The sequence below is a fragment of the Trichosurus vulpecula genome, chromosome X, assembly GCF_011100635.1.
Source record: "Trichosurus vulpecula isolate mTriVul1 chromosome X, mTriVul1.pri, whole genome shotgun sequence".
Taxonomy (NCBI): domain Eukaryota; kingdom Metazoa; phylum Chordata; class Mammalia; order Diprotodontia; family Phalangeridae; genus Trichosurus; species Trichosurus vulpecula.
The window spans coordinates 57,815,931-57,839,662 of NC_050582.1; the positions used below are offsets into that span (position 1 = coordinate 57,815,931).

The 23,732-nt window shown below is 41.0% G+C and overlaps 1 protein-coding gene across 1 annotated transcript; it reads left to right on the forward strand.

Moving 5' to 3' along the window:
- The first annotated feature begins 3,010 nt into the window (after positions 1–3,010).
- LOC118832545 (mortality factor 4-like protein 2) lies at positions 3,011–3,972 on the forward strand. Its single transcript, XM_036739835.1, has 3 exons — positions 3,011–3,062; positions 3,146–3,346; positions 3,458–3,972. The coding sequence occupies exons 1-3, from the start codon at positions 3,011–3,013 to the stop codon at positions 3,970–3,972; spliced, it is 768 nt and encodes a 255-aa protein (XP_036595730.1).
- Positions 3,973–23,732: the final 19,760 nt, after the last annotated feature.

Here is a 23,732-nt window from a genome sequence, read left to right on the forward strand (position 1 = left end):
GAATTTTACCCCCCTGGCCTCCATTCTATTCTTTGAACAAGGCACTATGTGCCAGATCGGTGCTTTTTCACTGGCTGGCTGCCCCCTCTGTCTGGAATAACTCCCCTCCCCCAAAGCTAATGCCTCCCCTCTGAGCTTGTTTGTTAGTCGTTTTCAGTTCTGACTTTTTGTGACCCCATTTGGGGTTTTCTTGGAAAAGATGCTGAAGTTGTTTGCCATTTAATTCAGCTCATTTCACAGATGAGGAAACTGAGGCAAACAGGGTTCAGTGACTTGCCCAGGGCCACACGCTAGGAAGGAAGTGTCTGTCTGAGGCCAGATTGGAACTCAGGAAGATGGGGCTTCCTGACCTCAGGCCCAGCACTCTATCCACTTTGCCATCTAGCTACCCTATTTTTGAACTTACCCCCTATTAACACTGGTTGTACCTAGTTTGTATAGACATGGTGCTGTGTATGTTGACTCCCCCATTTACTAAATGAGTTCCTTGAAGGCAGGGATCCCCCTCCTTTCCTCCAGCTCTTAGCCCAGTGCCTGGCACATAGTGGATGCTTAATAAATACTTCTCGACTTAACTAAGCTCCTGTCAATTCAGATAATCTATTAGTATGATTATATCCTAAATATTATTATCCTCCCTCCCCAATAGATACATAATTGGAGAGAGAGAGAGATAGAGAGATAGAGACCTGCTTCTGTTCTATTTTTTGAAATGCTATGACTTTTAATATTACAGTCACATGCTTTTAAAATTTATTTTGGAATGTAGCATAAGATGTTTGTCTATTGCAGGAGTGAGGAACCTGCAGCCTCCAGGCCACTGGTTTGCATTTCTCTCATTTCTAGGGATTTGGAGGATGCTTTCCTATGGCCATTAATAGTGGGCATACATAGGTACAGCCATACATACATGAGTGTGCATATATATACATGCATATATATACATACATATTAATGCTTGCATCTGCAAGTTGTTTATATAATCTAGATATCAAACATTTATCAGAAAAAAAATTGGTACTAAGGTCACATGAATTTAAAATTTATTGTGGAATGTAGGATAAGATGTTTGTCTAAGCCAGGAGTGGGGAACTTGCAGCCTCCAGGCCACCTGGTTTGCATTTCTCTCATTTCCCGGGATTTGGAGCATGCTTTCCTATGGCCGTCAATAGTGTGCATACATAGGTACAGCCATACATACACGAGTGTGCATATTAGTACATGTACATATATACATACATATTAATGTTTGCATCTTCAAGTTGTCTATAGAATCTAGATACCCAACTTTTATTACAAAAAATTGATACTAGGGTTTATTTTTTCCCTAATTGGATTGTTTCCCTCCTTGTATTAGAGAGATGCTGTGGAATGCCTATAGAACTTGGTCAGATGTTGAAGATGCCAAAGCCATCCACTGCATCCCAGGCTGTTGCCAATTATCCTCACTTTTGTCTTGCCCCTGGACTTGACTGTGGAAGAAAGAGTGGGGCTTTGTGCAACTCTGCCTCACTTAAATCCAAGTAACAGTCAAGTCAAAACAGCATCTTGTGATGTCATTGGCCTTTTCCGAAAAAGGACCAACAGCATAGCATTTAAACACAATTTGGTAGCATGATAATTTTTTATGATATTAGAACAGTCCAGCCATGAAGACTAGATATCCCCTCACTTGTTCAAGTTTCTTTTCATTCTTTAAGGGGCACATGGTAAGGGAATCTCTATAAATCATTTGTATAATTAAAGAGATTTATCCTCAAATATCTTATTCATTTTGTGATTAGTTGGAATGGTATTTCCCTTTCTATTATATTCTCTTGGATTTTGTCATCATTGTATGGAGCCCTGGTGATTTTCTCAGGTTTACTTCATAGTATGCAACTATACTGAGGCTTTTAATTTCTTAATTAGCATCCTTCCTGATTCCCAAGAATTTCCAAGTAAACCATCATCTCATCACCAAACAGGGAGAGTTTTATCTCCTCTTTGACTCTCTTTTGGTCTTTAATTTCTTTCTCTTTCCTTCTTTCTATTGATAATGTTTTCAGAGTTGCATCAAATAATCATTTCTTGGATGAATCGCAGCAGCCTGTTTGATGAAATTTTATTTTATTTTGTTTATATAGTATATAAATATATTTCTATGTTATAGAAATATATTCACATTTTATATAACATATTTATTTATATTTATTTTACTGAAAGTGTTTGAATTAATGATATTGATGTGTCATCCTCTTTGGCTTTATTCTTCCCTGGCTGAGTTTTTAGGACTATTTGTCTCACACAACATGTCTGGTAAGGGGCTTTCCTTCTCCATTTTTGAGAATAATGTGAGTAGTAATTTTGGGTCCTCACCATTCTTTAAAGGTGGCTAGAATTCTGCTGTGAGTAAGCCATTAGCATGAGGAGGGGAGGTTTTCCCTTTGGTGGTTGCTCTACAGAAAATCCTGTTTTTTCTTCTGAGATTGGATTCTTTTAGCCCTCTCTCTGGTCTTCTGTTAGTTTGGGCATTTTGTATGTTGAAGGAATTGCTCTGGTTTTTCTCTGTCTCTATTTCCGTCAGTGTCTGTCGGTCTGTCTGTCTGTCTCTCTCTTCTCTGTTTTGTTGGCTCATAACTGTGTATTAAAACATTCTGATAATTCTTTTCTTTCTCCCAATTTTATTGCGATTTCCCCTTGTTTATTTGCTCATTGTTGGCTTGGATTTCCTGCCTTCTTTTTTTGTAGCTTGATCAAGGTGTGTTTCATTTCTTGTTCACTTTTTCAACCCTCCATTTTCCTTTATAAGTATTTTATAAAGGAATATGATTTTACTCATGGAGATTGCATTACCTTCATCCTAGAAATTTTGGTATCTCTTTTTCCTCATTGTCTTTCACTTAATTATTGTTTTTGAGATTTGTTCTTTGACTTACTCATCATTTGGACCAGCAGAGCAGGACCGAGCCCCACCAGTTCCAGCACCAGCCAAGAAGGCCCCAGCACCAGCCCAGGTGGCCAAAGCACCATGGGAACCAGCAGCAGCCCCCTAGGGGGCGCCATGGTTCAGGGGGCCTCCAGTGGGAGAAGCGGTAGCAGCCAGCCCGTTTCCCAGGGAGTGGGGGAGCCAGCACCAGTGACCCACAATTCCCTGCCTCCCAAGAAGCCTCCAGTGGCTGGCACTATGAATGGATTGCCCCTCGTGTGGTGCTCCACTACTCTCCTAACCAGCTGAAGCATGATAGTGATGCCGCTATTCAGATATCAGCCAGAAAAGAGCAGAGACAGGCTGCCTCCTGCAATCTCAGATGTGCCTTCACCTGTGGTGGTAATGATAAAGACAACCACAGCGACCCAAGTGAAGGTAGTTCCTCTGGAATGATGCAGCCACCCGCCAAGCGTCTCTGAAGCCAAGGCAGGCCATGGGAATTGAGCCGCAGAGGTGATGCTGGGGATCCCCAAAAAGATTCCACAGGAGGATTTGAAGTCCAGGTCAACCTGCCCAAGTGCCTGAGATCCCTGCTCGTGCAAGATTGGGAGCTGGTGATCCGCGGGAAAAAGCTCTGCGACCTGCCAGCCAAGGTAAGCATTGATGCCATCCTGTCTGAATACGCCATCTTCCCTATGAATTGCCATACCAGGGATAAAAAGTATGTTGTCTGTGGCCTGGTGGATGTCCTCAAGGAATACTTCAATGCAATCCTCAGCACCCAGCTGCTTTATGATTTTGAGAGGCCACAATATGATGAGTTGGTGGTCAGCTACCCCTCTAGCCAGATGTGTGAGCTTTATGGAGGTGTGCACCTGCTGTGTCTCTTCCAGCAGTTGGGCCCTATGCTCACCTGCACTTCTCTGGATGACAGCAGCTTGATGGTGCTGCTGAGCCATTTGGAAGATTTCCTGGAATATCTGGCCCGTGATCTTTATCTGCTGTTCATTGATGCCAAGGATTATGTGCTGGCCTCTGAGGAGCACCTGAAAGTAGTATAAAGTTGTGGTGGTCTTGGCTCCTTCCAAATTAGCATTTCCTGGAGCCAATCTATTGAGTCTATCAGCCCACATCTTGCCAAAATGATCTCTTCCTTTAAATTTCCCCTTAACTACTTCCATGGAGGAAGCCTCTTCTCTCCTTTCAGAACAGTAATTTGCAGTAATGGACATAGAGACTGGGATGCCTAGTGGGAACATTCCCTTCCTGCCTAGATAACCACAAGGCCTGTTGTGTACTCTGCATCCTGATGGCTCCACACCTCAGCACTTAGGAACTGTGTTAATGCTCAGTAACCAAAAACCTTGATTGATGATTGTCAGTGCCAAAGATATTGTCCCTTCAACAGGCTTCTCTTCCAAGTGCTTTGTCTCTATGCACCGATTACTGAACTGTTCTGATCTTTGCTATGTTGATTCCAATACATAATTTGGTAATAAGAGAAAAACACTCATCTGTATTGAGGAATGTCTAAGAAATTTCCTCCATCAGAGGGCTTTCAAAAGGGTCAAAACTGAATTGATTTTGCTGCCCAAAGAAGGTATACATTTTTCATGGTTCTTTGCTTTTAAATCTCAGCACTTAGGACTTGTGATAATGCTCAGTGTCCAAAGACCTTTATTGCTGATTGTTGGTGCCAAAGAAGTCACCGCTTTAACAGGGGTGGGGGTGGGGTGGGTGTGTTGGGTTATCTGGTAAATGGGACTAGTTACCTGCCCCTTCTTGAAATGTGACTGTGTTCTTCCTCCATATGCTTCATCTCTGTGCCCCAATGTCTGATGTTTGCTGTGTTGGTTCCAATGTATAATTTGGTGGTAAGAGAAAAACACTCATCTGTACTGACAGATGTCTACAAAAGTTTCTCCTTCAGAGGGCTTTCAAAAATGTCCAAAATGTATTGGTTTTGCTTCACCAAAAAGGTATATATATTTTTATGATTCTGTGCTTTTACACCTCAGCACTTAGGACCTATGTTAATGCTCAGTGTCCAAAGTCCTGGACTGATTTGTTGGTGCCAAAGATGTCACCACTTTAACATGGTGTGCATGTATTGGCTTATCTGGTACATGGGGCTCGTTATCAGCCCCTTTTTGCAATGTGACTATGTTTTTCTCTATGCTCCAATGACTGAACTGGCCTGATGTTTTCTGTATTGATTGCAACGAATAATTTGGTGATAAGAGAAAAACATTCATCTGTATTGAAAGATGTCTAGGAAATTTCCTCCTTCAAGATGTCTTTCACAGGTGTTGAAAATATATTGATTTTGTTGCAAAATAAAAAGTGTGTGTGTACTTTTATTGTTCTCTGAGTTCCAGCAGACCCCAGAGATCCACCTAGCTATGAAATCAATTAAGAGTGAGCTTTACCTTTAAAATGGTGTTGATACATTCTGACCCCATAAGAATTGGACCTCCCAGAAAGGGGATGGGCTCAAAAATGAGGTGGGAAGGCACGTTCCTGTTCCTTAAATCTCATCAGGTCTCTATGGTGATCCCAGGGGCCTGCTTTAAAAGCACTTGGGCCAAGATTACTCCTGATGCCAATTATGCGGAGAAGTAGTTAATCTAGGCATTTATTCCTGGGAAGGTGGGGAGGTCTCCCTGACTCTTTGTTAGGACCCTCAGCCTTGTTCTAAGCCTTCCACCCCCTACCTGCAGAGGCATCAGCAGGGGGGCTAACATCCTGTCACGTGCACCCCCTTGAACTTTACAACTTTTGTGGGCCCAAGAGGAAGAGGGTGGGACTGGGCCTTTGCAGGGACAATAGACAGGATCAGGGATCTTGGAGGCCATCTGTCCTTGGCCCAACAGGTAGAGACCCCATGGCAGAGAGAGCCACACTGATTTTGGCCATAAGCTTGAGTGTGAGGCCTCCCCTGCCTGGCCCTCTCCCTACACAGAGATGCTGAAAAGCCCTATCTGCATGCACTGATCTCCAGTGTGCAAGGCTCACTCCCATCCCCCTACTTTCTCTAGGAGTAACTGCCAGACCGGCCCCAAATGGGAGACCAGTGTTGTGTTTCAGCTGCTCTTCCCTAAGGCTGTGTGCCCTGAGCAGCTCTGTCAGGCTTACAGCCCTATCTGGTTGGCCCCGCAATGGGTCATTCAGGTAGCTCTCAAGACTTCCTGACTTGTCCCTCTCAGACAGAGGTCCTTAGTTCTTACTCCTAACCCCACCAGGTGTTTGGTTTCCATTCATCTCTTCCCTGCCTTAGTATTCACTCAGGTTAATGTCTTGCACCTGGAGTTCCAGATACATATTCATTTCTTTTGTAACAAATCCAGTTGTAACACTGGTCTTATAGGCTTGTCTTGTATAACAGGGCCACATTGGCACCAGATCATGCAAATTCCCAGAGGCCTGGAGGAGCCTCAAGGTATAATAATAACAACTAACATTTAAAAAGTACCTACTATGTGCCAGGCACTGTGCTAAACACATTACAAATATCTCATTTGATCCTCACAACAACCCTGGGAGATAAGTGCTATTATGACCCCCAATTTAATGATGAGGAAACTGAGGCAGAGGTGAAGTGGCTTTTCCAGGGTCATCCACTAGTTAAGTGTCTGAGGCCAGATTTGAACTCAGGTCCTCCTGACTCCAGGCCTGGTACTCCATCCCCTGTAGTACCCAGCTGCCAAGTGCACTAGGATCCCTTTGGTGGAGGGGTTGAAGTAGGCTACCTCACAAAAAAGTGAAAGGAAGCCGGCAATCACTGCCGGCTATCCTGCTCTGATAGCAAACACCTCTCTATGTCCTGTTATATTGGAGGAGGGAAGCCCTTCTGACTGGGGGCGCAGGAGAGGCAGTGTGGTGTCATAGAATGGGTTCTGGACCTGCAATCAGGAGACCTGGGTTCGAATCTCACCTGCTTGTTCTTAATTTATCTATCAAGATCATGGTTATGTTGCTACGGGAAAAATATTTCCTCTTTGAGTATGCATTGTAGGTTACCACTGCTGAACTAAATCTACCACCAAGTAGAAATGAAAGAGGTGAAAACTTAGGTTTTATTAGGCTTAAGCACATGTTCAGGAGGTAGAGAAATAATCCTGAGCCTAAATTAGGATTCTAAAGGGGCTTTATTACAGACAAAATTATTCCAGTGACAGAGAAATAATTCTTTACATATTACAGTCTCTTACATTCTTTTCGGCTATAAAAGATAAATAAAAAAAAAGATTCATAAGTGGCACAGTGGATAGAGCAGCAGCCCTGGAGTCAGGAGGACCTGAGTTCAAAGCCGGCCTCAGACATTTAATAGCTGTATGACCCTCAGCAAGTCACCATATGTGTGTGTGTCTGTGTGTGTGTGTGTGTATACACACACATATGTATATATACATATATATCCATAAATATCCCATGCTTCCTTCAACATCATAAAAGTTGAACACAGTTAGTTAAACAGGATCATAAGCTCATACATCCTCTAAGGGAACAAACAGACTCCATAGGTAAACTGAGTCAGGTTACAGATTAAACACTGAGTTTGCAAAATTCTACCCTCATGGAAATACAAGGCTACGTTGTACAGAAGTCACAGTGGGCTTTCCATGGCATGAAGACTTAGCATCAGGGAAATTCTTCCACCAATAAAGTCTTTTTTGAAGGTTTATAAATTGCTATATTCTTTTCCTCCTCACATTCATTTTCTTATCTCAGGAATGTCAAAAGTCTTCCTTTAAGCACTACTGTTCCATGAGTCTGGTTTTAGGCAAGTGAGATTAATATTGGAAGAAGACAAACTTTCCATTAACCAAAAGTTGCAGGAGGAATGGACCTGAGCCCTTCATAATAAGAAATTAGTTTGGCAGCTAGATGGTGCAGTGAATAGAGCTCAAGCTCTGGAGTCAGGAGGACCTGAGTTCAAATCCAGCCTCAGACGAGACACTTGACACTAGCTGTGTGACCCTGGGCAAGTCACTTGACTCCATTTGCCTCACTGAAGAACAAATAAGAAATTAGTAATAGAAAATGAAAGATGAATTTTTCCCATTTCCCCCCATTTTCATGCACATGTTCACATTAGATTTGGGGCATATACCTCTGCAGGTAAACGGAATGTCAGGAAATATTAAAGCAAAAGTAATATATTAATGATCATCAATATTGAATAAGACGAGGTCTCCTTGATCAGCTTGTTCCTGGTAACCCACTCCGAATGTGCATTTAATCAGCTTATTTCATCTTGGGTCTAAAAAGTACCCCACAGCCATCTAGTGCCTGGAAACATTTTCCCTTAGAAATTCGGAAATAGACCTCATCACCAGGGCAGTTCTGGAGGTATTCTTCCTACGAGACCTGTTTTCCTGGTTCTAACTCACTTGCAGAGGTTGCCAAGGTAAGGCTACTAAAATCTGCTAGTGATGAGACTTACTACAATTTAGTAAGGCCTAACATAACTTCTTAAATTTGGTTTTCCAGTAACTAGTTCATGTGGTGAAAACCAGTTTAAATATTACAGTGCTAACCTTATTAACAGCAGAGCTCTATGAAGAACATTAAATTAGCAACCCGTAATTTATCTGAACATTCAGAGAATTTCAGTTTTTACATGTCACTTGCTTTTTCTGTCTTTACTTGAACCCTGCACCTGATATGGACAATACCGTCAACGGGTTGAAGGAAGAATCTTGAAAAGGATCCATGAGCGCCTGACTTGGAAAAGAACGCCTTCTGTCTCTTAATATTAGCAGAGACTTCAAAATAGTGGACAAAACCACAATTTAAAATTTTATTTATAATTTTTAATGCAATTTTACATGTGAAATACTTATTCCAATTTTGAAAACTCATTACTAAAACATAACAAAAGCCTGTAGAAATAGAACAAAAGAAACAAGAAAAATTTTTTAAAAATTCATCTCTGTATATTCAGTTGAGCCTGTAGGATGGTCAATACTTTTTCAGTCTTCTCCTTAATTACCTTCAGGAACAAAAGAAAAAATATTTAAAATATATCAACCAAGAGCATTGTGTTCACTGGTGCTTTTGTATTTATTCCTAATAGAAACATTTTTGGGATCCAATCACACACTCACACACACACACACACACACACACACATGCACACACACACACACACGCACATATAGATATATACACACTATATATATAGTGCGCGCGCGCACACACACACACACACACATATATATATATACAGAGAGAGAGAGAGTATGTGTATGTATACATGCATATATGTATGGATATACATACATATAGTAGTCCTTAAAAGACAGTCTAATATTGTTGCTTCTCTCAAACTGAAGTTTACTATTCCATTAAAATGGAACACTTTTACATAAAATTTGAAACTTAAAAAACTTAAAACCTTTATTACATCTTGATCACATCACATCTTTGTCCTAATGCCCATTTTATATCTTTATTTATATATATAGTATATACTTACATATTTAAATATAATATATATTATAATATATTTAAATATAATATTTATATTATATATAAAGTATATATGTTATACATATCATTATATTATATATTCTAATTAATAAAGTATATATCTTTATCTATCTGTCTTATTGCACCATCCAGAAAAGAGGTGGCCATGTACAGACCTGATCCTACACATGAATGCTCAATCCCAACAAGCCTAAGGACTTATTTATCAGCTTCTCAGGTTAGGAAGTGGAAACAATTAGTGATGACCAATTCAGAATAGGAAATTAAACACGTTAAGCTGTTTCATATTGGTGTCCTATTATAATAACTCACAGATGTTTGAATATTGGGACAATAAGATTAATCATATAAAAACAACACCAACAATTTTTACAATTCCCCTGCCCTGGTTACAGAAATTTGCTGTGAAAGGAAGAGGGAGGGACATGGGTATAAGAAAATCACAATTGTCCCTTTAAGGGCATGAACTGACCTGACATAAACATAATGGGATAAAGCTTCTTTAATGCTATTTGATTTCATATAAGAGTCCTAGATAACAGGGAATCATGTAGCAAAATTCCATATTTTTTGCAGAATACATAATACCTGGCCTGGCTATGGCCTGGATCAGGATTAACTAGGTGGGAAAATTTCCTCTTCAAAAAGGAAATAGCACAGTGGAGAAACTGAGTCACCAAGCTCTTACCTTTGGCTACGCAAGGTCATTCTCTCAACCTTCACCAGTCGCAGACAGCTACCTGTAGCAGTTGTCTGATCTAACTCCCTTTGAGCAGCACATGGTATTTCCTTTAAATGATAGGTTATTGACTTAATGATAATTCAGACACTCAAACCCACAATCAAAACTCAAAACAATATAACAAAATATAGTTCCGAGAGATTTCACCTCATCCCAGATTAGGGCTGGGTACAATTATTATTATTTTCTCATGTAAGGACATACAAAAAAGGCTTTATCGTATTCATCTTTTCTACTTTAAAGCCATCCTGAAGCACGATCGTTAGAAATTAAGAAAATAGTCACATTCTGTAATTACACAATACAGTGCATGTAATTACACACTTTTGAGTTGACTCAAAACCCAGAAATACTCTGATTACTATAAGCATCCATGCTTACAGATATCCTTGTCTGAAGAGATTACATATTAACCCCTAAGGCAAACAGAAAATCTTTAAATATGGGGTCTGTTAATATTAAGTTGGCTTAAAGGCATAACTTCAATATATACTATTTCAGATGCAATTTAGTAACTTTAGAAGCAATGGGCAGTCTATCAGATAAAAATTTCTTCTTAGAAATGAAATTTGGGGCAGCTTGGTGGCACAGTGAGTAGAGCACTGGCCTTGGAGTCAGGAGGACCTGAATTCGAATCCAGCCTCAGACACTTGACACACTTACTAGCTGGATGACCTTGGGCAAGTCATTTAACCCCAATTGCCCTGCCTTTCATCCCTTTGGAAAAAAAAAAAGAAATCAAATTTGTAAGTCCCCTTACTTCAACTGTGAGAAGTTCTAGGTTCTCATTAAACCACTTCATTCCTTACAGGGCTGGGGAAGCTTTATACACACACACACACACACACACACACACACACACACACACACACACACACACATGTATGCATAGTATATATATATATATTTATACACACATATATATTAATACACACACTCATACAATACATATATTTATACACACACATATATATTTATACACACATACACACATATATTTATGCACATATATTTACACACATGTATTTATACACACTCACGTATATATTTATACACATATGCATATTTATACACACAAATATATTCATACATACACATATATATTTATACAAACATACACCCACAAACATTTATACGCACACATACATTTGTACACACACACCCATATATGTTTATACACACATATATATTTATGCACACACATATATATTTATACATGCACACGCACACAAATATATTCATACACAAAGATATCTATTTATACACATGATACATGTATACACACATATATTTACACACATATATATTTGTAAATACATATATTTTTCCACAGATACATTTTTATACACACACATATACATATTTAGACACACACATATACACACTCATATATATACACACACACATATTCACACACGTATGTGTGTATATATATATTTAAACATATACTCGTATATATTTATACACATTCATATCTATTTATACATGTAAATTTATACACAAATACACACATATTTATACATATACACACATATATACACACCTCTATTTATACACACATATATATCTATACACATATATACATTTAAACACTCACATATATATATTTATACACACACATACATTTATACATACATACACACATATTTATACATACACATATATATTTATATACACATTTATTTATATATATTTATACACACATAAACACATGTATTAATACACACTGTTATATATATTCATACACATGTACACATATTTATATTTATACAGACACCACACATATATATACACACATACACTCATATATATATTTACACAAACTCACATACGTATATTTATCCACACATACACACACATATATCCATATTTATATACACATATACTTATGTATACTATATATTTATACACACACATATATACATACTTGTATATATTTACACTTGTATATATTTATACATGCACTTATACACACTGGTATATGTTTACACACATTTATTTATACACACACATATATATTTGTACATTTACATGTGTATATTTATATATACATATACACATATTAAAACAAACATACACACATATTTATAAACACACTCATACATACATATATATTTATACATACATATATTTATTCACACATAAACACATACATATTTATATACACACATATAAATATATACATATATACCTATATATACACATATATTTGTACACGTACATGAACACATATACATATGTAGACACACAGACATCTATATTTGTACACACTCATACACACATACATATTTATATACATATATTTATACAGACATACACACATGTATGCATTTATACACACTCACATTTATACATACACACATATACACATGTATTTATATACACCCATATATATTTATACACACATACACACACGCACACATATATATTCATAAACACACACATATATATATTTGGACATAGCTAATGTGACAATTAATTTTGCTTGACTGTGTATTTTTTGCAAAGTTTTTTTCTATTTCTTTTTCATCAAGCGCCGTGGGGGTGGGAGCAAATGAGAAGTGTATTTTCGTTAATTAATAAAAAAAATTACTATTTTCAAATGTCAACATTAGTATTTAGCTAAAACCAAAACAGCCAAACCCAAAGATCTTGGGCTGCCTTAAGAGCCCCTCAGTCTTCCATGTGTGTGGAATGAGTGAAGACCTCTCATAAAAGGGGACAAATTAGATAAATAGAAATAAGTAGGATAGTGAGTCCCATTTCTCTATTTAGATATTTTCCTTTCTGTAAAGCCATTTCTCTACTTAGATGTTTTCCCCTCCATAAGCCAAGCTAGTGACTGTAAGGCCCCTGATGTTAAGAATAGGACACAGGATGCTTACATCCTGTGTATTTACCTAATGGCAAGAGGCCTAAAAGAAAGAAGGGTTGAGGTGAATAAGTCAGCAACCATAAAATTCTCTGAGACTAAGGATAGGACACAGGATGCTCACCTCCTGTGTATTGACCCCAGGATAAGGGACCCTCGGCTTGGGAGAAGAATGGAGGAAAAGCCAGAAAGCCAGGTGCAATATAGAGATGCAAGACGAGTCAGGTATGAATGATGGGAGACAAGGTGTAAGGTTGCTGGGGATATCTGTCACAGATGTAAGGGTGCTGGGAAAGGCTAGTTTGCCACAGATGTGAAGATGAGGTAACTAACAACTGGCTTCTGCCTGTCACAGATAACCAAACCATTTGTTCATTGTCATTGTCATTAAGATAGATTTATCACTTCAGATTGATGGGAGAATGAAATAAGAATGGTGGGAAGGTTATGTCCATCACCTGCTTGTCAAAAATAACCATACTATTTGTTCCTTGCCATTGTCCCTGGGATAGATTTATCGCGTCCAGATTGTACCCTCAAAGCTTACATCTGCAAGCTGAGAGGAAGGAGGTTGGGAGGGGGAATTGCAGTTAGGGACCTATATAAACACCCCAATTCTCTGTGTCCAGCGCGCTCTGACACTGAAAGGACCCCCAGTCCTTTTGGTGCCTGGAGTTGCCCTTTCCCGTGGGATAGTAATAAATTTTCCTTTCTGCTTTCACCTTGAGAAGCCTCTGTTTTTAATTCTTGGATTCGTAAATCCATACCACACACTAGGGAGGTGATGGTCCCACTGTAATCTTTCCTGCTAGAGGCCATCTTCAAGAACTCACTCCATTCTAGGTGTTCCATTAGCAGGACATCGATAAACAAGACCAGGCCTACCTGCATGGTTAGCATGTTGGAGCTCAGGTGCCATATGAGGATGGGATGAAAGACCTGGAGGTGTTGACCCAGGGAAGGGGAAGGTCAGACATGCAGAGAGGCAGCTTTAGGCCTAATGTCATAAAAATCACCAGAATCCTTAGGGCTATCCAAAAATAGAACGAGCAGGCTGGGGAGGTGGTGGGTTCCCTCCTTCTCACTGGAGGCCTTCAAGCAAAGGCCAGGAGACCATTTGTCTGGGATAACATAGAAGAGACTCTTGTTTTGGCCTAGATTGGGCCAGCTGGCATCTGAGGAACTTCCTCAGCTCTGGGATTCTGTGACAGTGGCAGATTCAGGGACAAAGGGGCATGTTTGCTGCATGTGGGCTAAACATCCCAGAAGCCAGGGAATCCTTCCCAGTTAGTGGCTTCCAATGAGGCCTCCATGGCCCTCCAGGTATGATAATTTTGGTGAGAATAAAATATGCAGTTTTCCTTTTCATCTCTGTTTCCCTAGCAGCAAGCATAGGGCCTTGCATACAGCAGGCACTTAAGAAATTACCAACCAGATTCAATTCATTGCTCCCCTTAGTTAGCACCATTTGTCCTAAAAAAGCAAATTAAAAAAATATAGTGCGAGAGCATCGTTTTGGACAATAGATGGGGGTGTTTGCCTCACTCATAGAAAGGCAGCCACTGATCAACGGATTCTAACTCTCCTTCTGGGTCTGGAGTCCCATGAGTGAGACACATCAAAGATGGGTCATATAAATATGGAGGCCTAAGAAGAGTAATGAGAATAATAAATAATGGCTCTTATTATAATAAATAATAAATATATAAAATCAATATGTAAATATACGATGTAAATAGATAATAAATATAATTTGAAAATGGCTATTATCAAGGCTTCCAGAGACTACCATCAGCCTGGAGGCTCCTGGGAAGGTGGAACCTACCAGAGGGAGAAGGGTAGATGCTTTTGATGCCAGTGCTTCACTTTGGTGGGTGGGGAAAGCTCAACCCCTCAACCCTGTAGGGACAGGGAACACTGGAGTGGGAATAACAGTTGTCTTGGCTATTTATGGGCTCAGTTAATCAAATAAGCATTTCTTAAATGCCTACTATGTGCCAGGTACTGTTCTTGATTGCGTACAAGTTCTTTGTACCTTGCACTTGCAATCAAGTGAAATAAAGTGTGTTCCATATTTGCTCTATTGTTAGCCTGTCTTCTTCACTCCCAGTCTCACAGAGGACTTGGTTTCCCCAATGCCTATATCTTCCACCTCCTTGAGGTGCCCCTGAGGAATGGGGTGAATTTTTCCCCTGCAACATTCTAGTGTGTTCCCTCCAATACTGATCATAAGCAATTAGTGTCTCAGTGTCCTTTAGCCAATTAATATCAATTAGCTTTTACAAAGAGGTAATTACTTTGAAGCTATAGTAAGAAGGGGAAGTATAAAGCATTCCCACCCCAAGAGAGCAGAGGAGGGGGTTGCACTCTCTCCCCAAGTCCAGGGGTGCGGAACCTGCAGCTTCGAGTCCACATGTGAACTTCTAGGTCCTCAGGTACAGCCTTTTCACTGAGTTCAAGTTTGACAGAACAAATCCTTTTATTAAGGGGATTTGTTCTATGAAGTTTAGATTCAGTCAAAGGGCCACACTTGAGAACCCAGAGGGCCACATGAGGCCTCTGGGGTACAGGTTCTCTAACCCTGGCCCAGTCACTTCAGTCCCGAGGAAGAGTGAGCTGAAACTTAAGGCGCTTTCTATAAAGGGCTAAACCTCCAATTTCCCTTTAGTGCTGCTTCTTCCCACTGGGCTCAGTCCAGCAGGCCAAAGTTCTTTGGGCACTTGGCTTCAGGTTGTCCTTGCTCAGCCTCCTGCAAATCTCCACATGGACTCTGGCTTATGGTTCCTGCTGAGCAGCCAATCAAAACTCTGAAGGACTTAGGCTGAAAAATGCTATCCATCCCCAGAGAAAAAACTGATGGCATCTGAATACAGATTGAAGCATACTTTTTACTTTCTTTATTTTTCTTCTGGTTTTTTTGTCTGTTTTCTTTCACAACATGGCTATTATGGATATGTTTTGCATGACAGCATGGATATAACCTATCTCAAACTTCTTGCCTTCTCAATGAGGGGAGTGGTATGGGGAAGGAGGGAAGGAGAGAATTTGGAACTCAAAGTTTTAAAAATGAATGCTAAAAATTGTTACGTGTAACCGGGGAAAAATAAAATACTAAATAAGAAAAAAGAGTCTATCATGTTCCGATGCTGTTAGCATGCTAGAAGTGGCCAGTTACAGAAAGTCTACACGTGGTCCAAGGTCCACATGAGCATGGCATCTACTGCACATGCTTGTGAGTGCTGGGCTCTGCCAGGCCCCTGTTCATGTGAGTTCATAATACACCTAGCTGCCATGTGTGGGGGACTTCCAGCTCTCCAATCAGCAGCACAGGAGTAGGGGCAAAACAGACTAAGGGTCTGAGTCAGTGAGCACTGAGGTTTGGCGAGAGACTTGAGGACAAGCAAGGGAGAAAGAAAGCCGCGAGCTGATGGTGCCAAGGAGTTGAATTGGCTAAGCATAGGGTCAAGACTGGAGAGGTAATGGACTGAAGTCAGTGCAGGGGTAATGGCCTAAGAAAGTCCTCTAGGGCTCGAGGTCTTGATGAGGGAACAGAGTGGGCTCATAACACTGCACTAGCCATGAGGAAAGGGTCTTGTAGCCACAAGCTCTCCACTTACAGCCACCATCATCTAGAAATTTAAAGGTTGTAAAAGATTTTGCATGTATTATCTCATTTGATTCTTATACCACCCCTTGGAAGCATTATTATGCCTTTTCTGCAGATGAGAAGACTGAGGCTCAGAGAATGTAAGAAACTTGCCCAGGGTCACCCAGTCAGATGTGGACCCAGATTTCTGCTGACTGCAAATCCACAGCCATCCTACTTTCTACCACATTTCTTTTTTTTTTAAGTAATTTTATTGATGCTTTTGCTTCACACACACACACACACACACACACACACACACACACACACATCAGTCATTTAATTCTATTTCTCTCGCCAACAAAACTGTCACTTCAAACAAGGAAAAACAATTAAGGAAAATTGACCAATACTGTGACTGCATCTGAGAATGTATACAGCATTCTGCCTCTGTAGCCCCTCCCGCCCAGCTGCCCAGGCAGCCATTATCTCCCCATCTACACTGCTTCAATTTCACACGAAGACTGGGACCTATAACCCACTTACAGACACTTCCTGCACATGATTGATGTGTGACCCTAGGCCAGTCACCTCACCTCTGTGAGCCTCAGGCTTCCCCACTGGAAAATGGGCTGATGATCTATGCCAGAGCTGTCTCCTTCCCAGAGCAGCAAGGTGGTGCTGCAGTGGATGGAATAAAGGGGGCCCGGAGCTAGCAAGACTCCTCTTCCTGATTTCCCAATCTGGCCTTAAACACCTCCTGCCTGTGTGAACCTGGGCAAGTCATTGCACCCTGTCTGCCTCAGTTTCCTCATCTGTAAAATGGGCTGGAGGAGGACATGGCAAACCACCCCAGGATCTCTGCCAAGGAAACCCCAAATGGGGTCATGAAGAGTCAGATGTGACTGAAAAACCACTTAATCACAGTAAAATCCCCCTTCTGGGGTTCTTGTGAAGAACGATACTGGGTCAACTCTAGGATAGTAGGTGATCTCATCAAGCACTTTAAGATTTACATAGCATTTCATTAAAAGACAGGAGAAACTGGAATATGATATTCCGAAGACCAAAGGAGCTGGGACTACAACCAAGGATCAACTACCCAGCAAAATTAAGCATAATTTTTCAGGCAAGTAGATTGACATTCAACGAAATAAGGTAATTCCAGACCTTCCTGATGAAAAGGCCAGAATTCAGTGGAAAATCTGATCTTCAAATACAAAACTCAAGAGAGACATAAAAAGGCAAACAGGAGGAAAAAAACCCACACAAACCTTATTAATCAGTAAGGGCAAATTATTTGCATCTTTATATAGGATTATTATGTATGTCCTATATACCTTATGTATGTTATATATATATATACATATATATATGTCAATCTTGAGAATAGTACAGCTATTATGACAATTGAAAAGGATACACATAGACTGTGAATGTCTGTATAAAATAACTGATACAAGGATAAAAAACATAATTAAGAGATGTAAAGGAAGGGTTATGGGAGAAGAGGTAAGGAGGTAGTAGAAAAGGGTAAATTACACCAAATGAAGAAGCACAAAAACACATTTAAGTAGAGGGAAAGAAGGGAGGGAGAAGAGCAGTATTTGAGCTTTACTGTCATCTGATCTGGTTCAAGAAGGGAATAACATACCTTGATAAGTATAGAAATCTAACTTGTCCTACAGGTAGTAAGAGTGGAAAGGGGGAAAAGGGGAGGGGGTGGTCAGAAGGGAGGGGAGAAGTAGCAAGTGGGAAATGGTAAGATAAGGAAGGGGAATCAAGAGGGAGGGTAAACTGAGGAAGGTGACAGTCAAAAGCAAAACTTTGTTGAGGAGTGGAAGGGGAAAGGGAGAAATAAAAGCATAAATGGAGGCAAATAAGATGGAGAAAAAGACACAGAAATCATAACTGTGAATGTGAATGGGATGAATTCTCCCATTAAACAGATAGCAGATAGCAGAATGGATTAAAAGCCATAATCCCACAATATGCTGTTTACAAGAAACACATTTGAAACAGGGGGATACTCACAGGGTAAAGGTAAAAGGCTGGAGTAAAATATATAGTGCTTCAGCTAAAGTAAAAAAAAAGCAGGTGTAGCAATCCTAATCTCAGACAAAGCAAAAGTAAAGATAGATTTAATTAAAAGAGATAAGGAAGGACATTACATCCTGCGAAAAGGCACCATAAACAAAGAAGCAATATCATTGTTTAACATATATACACCAAGTGGTATCGTATGCAAATTATTAGAGGAGAAGTTAAGGGAATTACAGGAAGAAATAGACAGCAAAAGAATAATATTGGGAGACTTCAACCTCCCCCTTTCTGAACTTGATAAATTTAACCTCAAAATAAATAAGAAAGAAGTTAAGGAGGTGAACAGAATTTTATAAAAGGCAGATATGATAGACGTCTGGAGAAAACTGAATGGAGATAAAAGGGAATATACTTTCTTCTCTGCAGTACATGGCACATACTCAAAAACTGACCATGTACTAGGGCATAAAAACCCATAGACCTCACAATCCAGTGCAGAAAGGCAGAAGTAGTCAAAGCATACTTTTCAGATCATGATGCAATAAAAATTATTTGTAATAAAGAACCATGGAAAAATAAGCTAAAAATTAATTGGAAAGTAAATAATCTAATTCTAAAGAATGAGTGGGCCAAAGAACAAATCAGAGAAACAATTGATAACTTCATACAAGAGAATGACCATAATGAGACAACATACCAAAACTTATGGGATGTAGCAAAAGCAGTGCTTAAGGGAAGTTTTATATCTCTAAGTGCTTACATGAATAAAACAGGGAAAAAGGAGATCAATGAATTGGGCATACAACTGAAAAAGCTAGAAAAAGAAAAAATGGAAAATCCCCGATTAAATACCAAATTAGAAATACTGAAAATCAAAGGACAGATTAATAAAATTGAAACCAAGAAAACTATTGAATTAATAAATAAAGAGCGGGAGGGAGCCAAGATGGCAGCTGGAAAGCAGGGATTTGCATGAGCTCCCTGCCAAGTCCCTCCAAAAACCTATTAAAAATGGCTCTGAAAAATTATAGAACTGCAGAACCCACAAAATAGCAGAGGGAAGCAGGGCCCCAGCCCAGGACAGCCTGGATGATCACTGGGTGAGGTCCATCATGCATGGAGCTTGGAGAGGAGGGGAGGAGAGCCCAGTGTGGGCAGTAGCAGGACCAACCAGACCAGGAGCTGGGCGGAACAGGCCCTAGCACCCTGAATCAGTGAGCTGTGGCAGTTACCAGACTCCTCAACCCCACAAACACGAAAGGCAACAGAGAAAGTTAGTGGGAAAAGCTGCAGGGAGTGAAAGGAGTTTGCAGTTCAACCACCACCCTGGGGGGCAGCAGAGGTAGTGCAGCTACAGAATTACAGCTGCAGTTACTTCCAGCCCCAGGCCCACCTGGTGGAAGGAATTAAGTGGCAGGATCAGAGCAAGAGTGCAGAACCTGCTTAAGATCTGAGTGAGGTCTGGGTTGGCTGTTCTGGGAGAAGGAGGAATGCTGGTGTGGCAGAGCTGGCTGTATAGAAATAGCTCTGAAAACAACAGCACATCCCTTCAAGCTTGGAACAAAGTACTCTTTACTCTACAAGCAGGCATACCCTGCTGAAAAACTCAAGAGTCAAGTAAGTTGCTGGGAACATGGCCAGGCAGCGAAAACAGACTCAGATTCAGTCTCAGACTTTAGAATCTATGTATATGTGTACATATCTGCATTTAATTGCGGCCTTCTGGGGAGGATGTGTGCAGTCAGACCAAGTTGGATTCCTCGGCAGGTCTTAGAGGCAGTGATGTCAGAGGCCAGGCAGCCCACTGGAGCAGCAGCCTTGCTTGAGGCTGGCCTCCCTGCCCACCCCACCCCCCGATCCCCCAGCCCAGCTGGAGCCTCGGCCACTTCCCTCCTTTTCTCTGGAGCCCAATGCCTTTGCCTTTAGTGACCTGTGATTCTGGGGCTGGGGTCATGGTCTAATCCCCTGGGCAGGTGTGGTGGGGCACTGCAGCAGCTTTGCCCAGGGGCCCTCTCCCTGTACCAGGCTGAGCAGGAGGGAGGGAGGTGCTAGGTATCCAGCAGCAGCCCTGCCCTGTCCTGTGCATGGCAGGATATTTGCAGGTATCAGCCAGCCTTTGCTTCCTTTGCTGTCCTTGAGTTGGGGAGAGGCTGCCCTCTGCTTGAGGTGCTTGGGTTCAGAGGGTGAGAACCCAGGATGTCCTCCCTCTCTCCATCCCCTCCTTCCCTGAAGTCTAGGTGCCCTTCCCACCCTGGCTTGTTTCCTCTTGATTCTGCTGCCAGTACTGCCATTGGGGGTGTGTCCCCTGACTGAATGGGAGCCCTATGAGAGCAGGGAGCATTGAATTTTGGTCCATCTCCTCAGTGCCTGACACAGGGCCCAGCCCACAGTGGGCAGTTCATGATTGCTTGTTGATGGTTTGGACTAGGTCAAGGTGGCCCTCCCTCAGAATCCAGGCCCAGGATTGGCTATAATCTCTCTAGGTCCTCAGACTGACTCCCAACTTCACCGAACAAATGAAAGTATTGGTTCTGTCCAACTTGGACTCAGTCAAAAGCCTGCACCCAAGGACCTAGAAGGCCACATGTGGCATCAAGGCCACAGGTTCATAACGAGGAAAGGGTTAACATTTAAAATTCTGTTTTGTGTTCAAGGGGGCAAACAATTCCCCACATTCAAATTAAACAAAATCTACACACTTCAGTTTGGGGAGCCAATTAAACCTGGGTTTACAAACTTTTAGTATTCAAGATCAAGTTCCAATTAAAGTTTTAGTCTTCAAACCAGGAAGAAAACTTAACCTCCAGCTGCTGAGTTAACCTCTGGTTAACTTAACTTAACCTCTAGCTTCTCTGAGTTAAAACAAAATTTCTTTCCACACTCAGTTTCAGTTAGTTAATGAACATCTGTGAGGTTTCTACCAGATACCTTGAGGTGTGGGTTGCCTTTGACACTACCTGTGTCCAAGCCCCTGAGACAGAAAGCCTGAACGACCTGGGCTGAGATTTCCTGTACTGGGATAGTAGCTGATCTTTCTCCAATTCCTGTTCTTTCTTTCCTTTCTCTTGCCATTCCTTTTCATTGTAGAAAGTGTATAAAGGAACATTTTTGCACAGTAAAGAATTAACATTTTAGCCCCATTAATTTCTAATTGATTTGAGATGTCATAAATTTCTGTAAATTGGAGGGAAGCTCCCCTTCCCTGTCTGCCTTCTAACCTAGCCATAGTCAAAAGACAGAAAGAGATTTTCTTTTCTTCAGGAAACATTTTTTTCTCTTTCCTCTTACCTTTCAGGAAGAAAACACCTTAGTTTGACTGTAAACATAAATATCTCCACATACTAAATTATAGACACGGAGTCAAAGACATGAAGCTCTTAAGCATTCCATACAGACACAAAGAGAGACAAGCATATGTGTGGAATAGCAAAGCCTCAATGACCAGCCTTCTAAAAAAATTATTTCTCCCGATAAATGACCTCCTCTGCTCAAAGAAATATTCTGCTGATTCAAATATTAAGATGAAGATGGAAAAAAGAGTTCTGGGTAAAATTTAAAGGTACAGGAACTTGAAGTAAAATCTTTTCCTCAAAACACATACACATTTCCAACTTGACCACGGACATCTGCTATCCAACTCAGACATTAAAACTGGTTAAAGTAATTTTAAAATTTATTCTCTCCCGGGGGTGGAGCCAAGATGGCGGCTGGTAAGCAGGGAATAGCGTGAGCTCCCTACCGAGACCCTCCAAAAACTTATAAAAAATGGCTCTGAACCAATTGTAGAATGGCAGAACCCACAAAACAGCAGAGGGAAGCAGGGCTCCAGCCCAGGACAGCCTGGATGGTCTCTGGGCGAGGTCTATTCCACACGGAGCTCGAGCTCGGAGCTGGGAGCTAGGAGCTGGGAACGGAATGGAGCAGAGCCCAGCCTGAGCGGCGTGGACCATCCAGACCAGAAGCCGGGCGGAGGGGGCCCTAGCGCCCTGAATATGTGAGCTGCGGCAGTTGCCGGTCTTCTCAACCCACAAATACCAAAGACTGCGGAGAAGGTTAGTGGGAAAAGCTGCGGGAGTAGAAGGAGTTTGAGGTTGGGCTTCCAGCCCCGGGGGCAGTGAAGGTGGGGCAGCTACAGCTGTTGTTACTTCTGGCTCCAGGCCCACCTGGTGGGAGGAATTAAGTGGCGGATCAGAGCAGGGGTGCACAGCCTGCCAAAGATCTAAGCCCAGTTCGGGTTGGGGGTTGGGGAAGGAGCAGTGCTGGTGTGGCCGAGCTGGCACGTCCCCCCCAAACGTGGAACATAGAACTCTGTAATCTACAAGCAGTCATACCCCACTGAAAAACTCAAGGGTCAAGTTAGTTGGCTGGGAATATGGCCAGGCAGTGAAAACGCACCCAGATTCAGTCTCAGACTTTGGATTCTTTCTTTGGTGACAAAGAAGACCAAAACATACAGACAGAAGAAATTAATAAAGTCAAAGAGCCTACAACAGAAACCTCCAAGAAAAACAGGAACTGGTCCCAGGCCATGGAAAAGCTCAAAAAGGAGTTGGAAAAGCAAGTTAGAGAAGTAGAGGAAAAATTGGGAAGAGAAATGAGAAGGATGCGAGAAAACCATGAAAAACAAGTCAATGATTTGCTAAAGGAGACCCAAAAAAATACTGAAAAATACACTGAAGAAAACAACACCTTAAAAAACAGACTAACTCAAATGGCAAAAGAGCTCCAAAAAGCCAATGAGGAGAAGAATGCCTTGAAAGGCAGAATTAGCCAAATGGAAAAGGAGGTCCAAAAGACCACTGAAGAAAATACTACTTTAAAAATTAGATTGGAGCAAGTGGAAGCTAGTGACTTTATGAGAAATCAGGATATTATAAAACAGAACCAAAGGAATGAAAAAATGGAAGACAATGTGAAATATCTCCTTGGAAAAACCACTGACCTGGAAAATAGATCCAGGAGAGAGAATTTAAAAATTATTGGACTACCTGAAAGCCATGATCAAAAAAAGAGCCCAGATACCCTCTTTCAAGAAATTATCAAGGAGAACTGCCCTGATATTCTAGAGGCACAGGGCAAAATA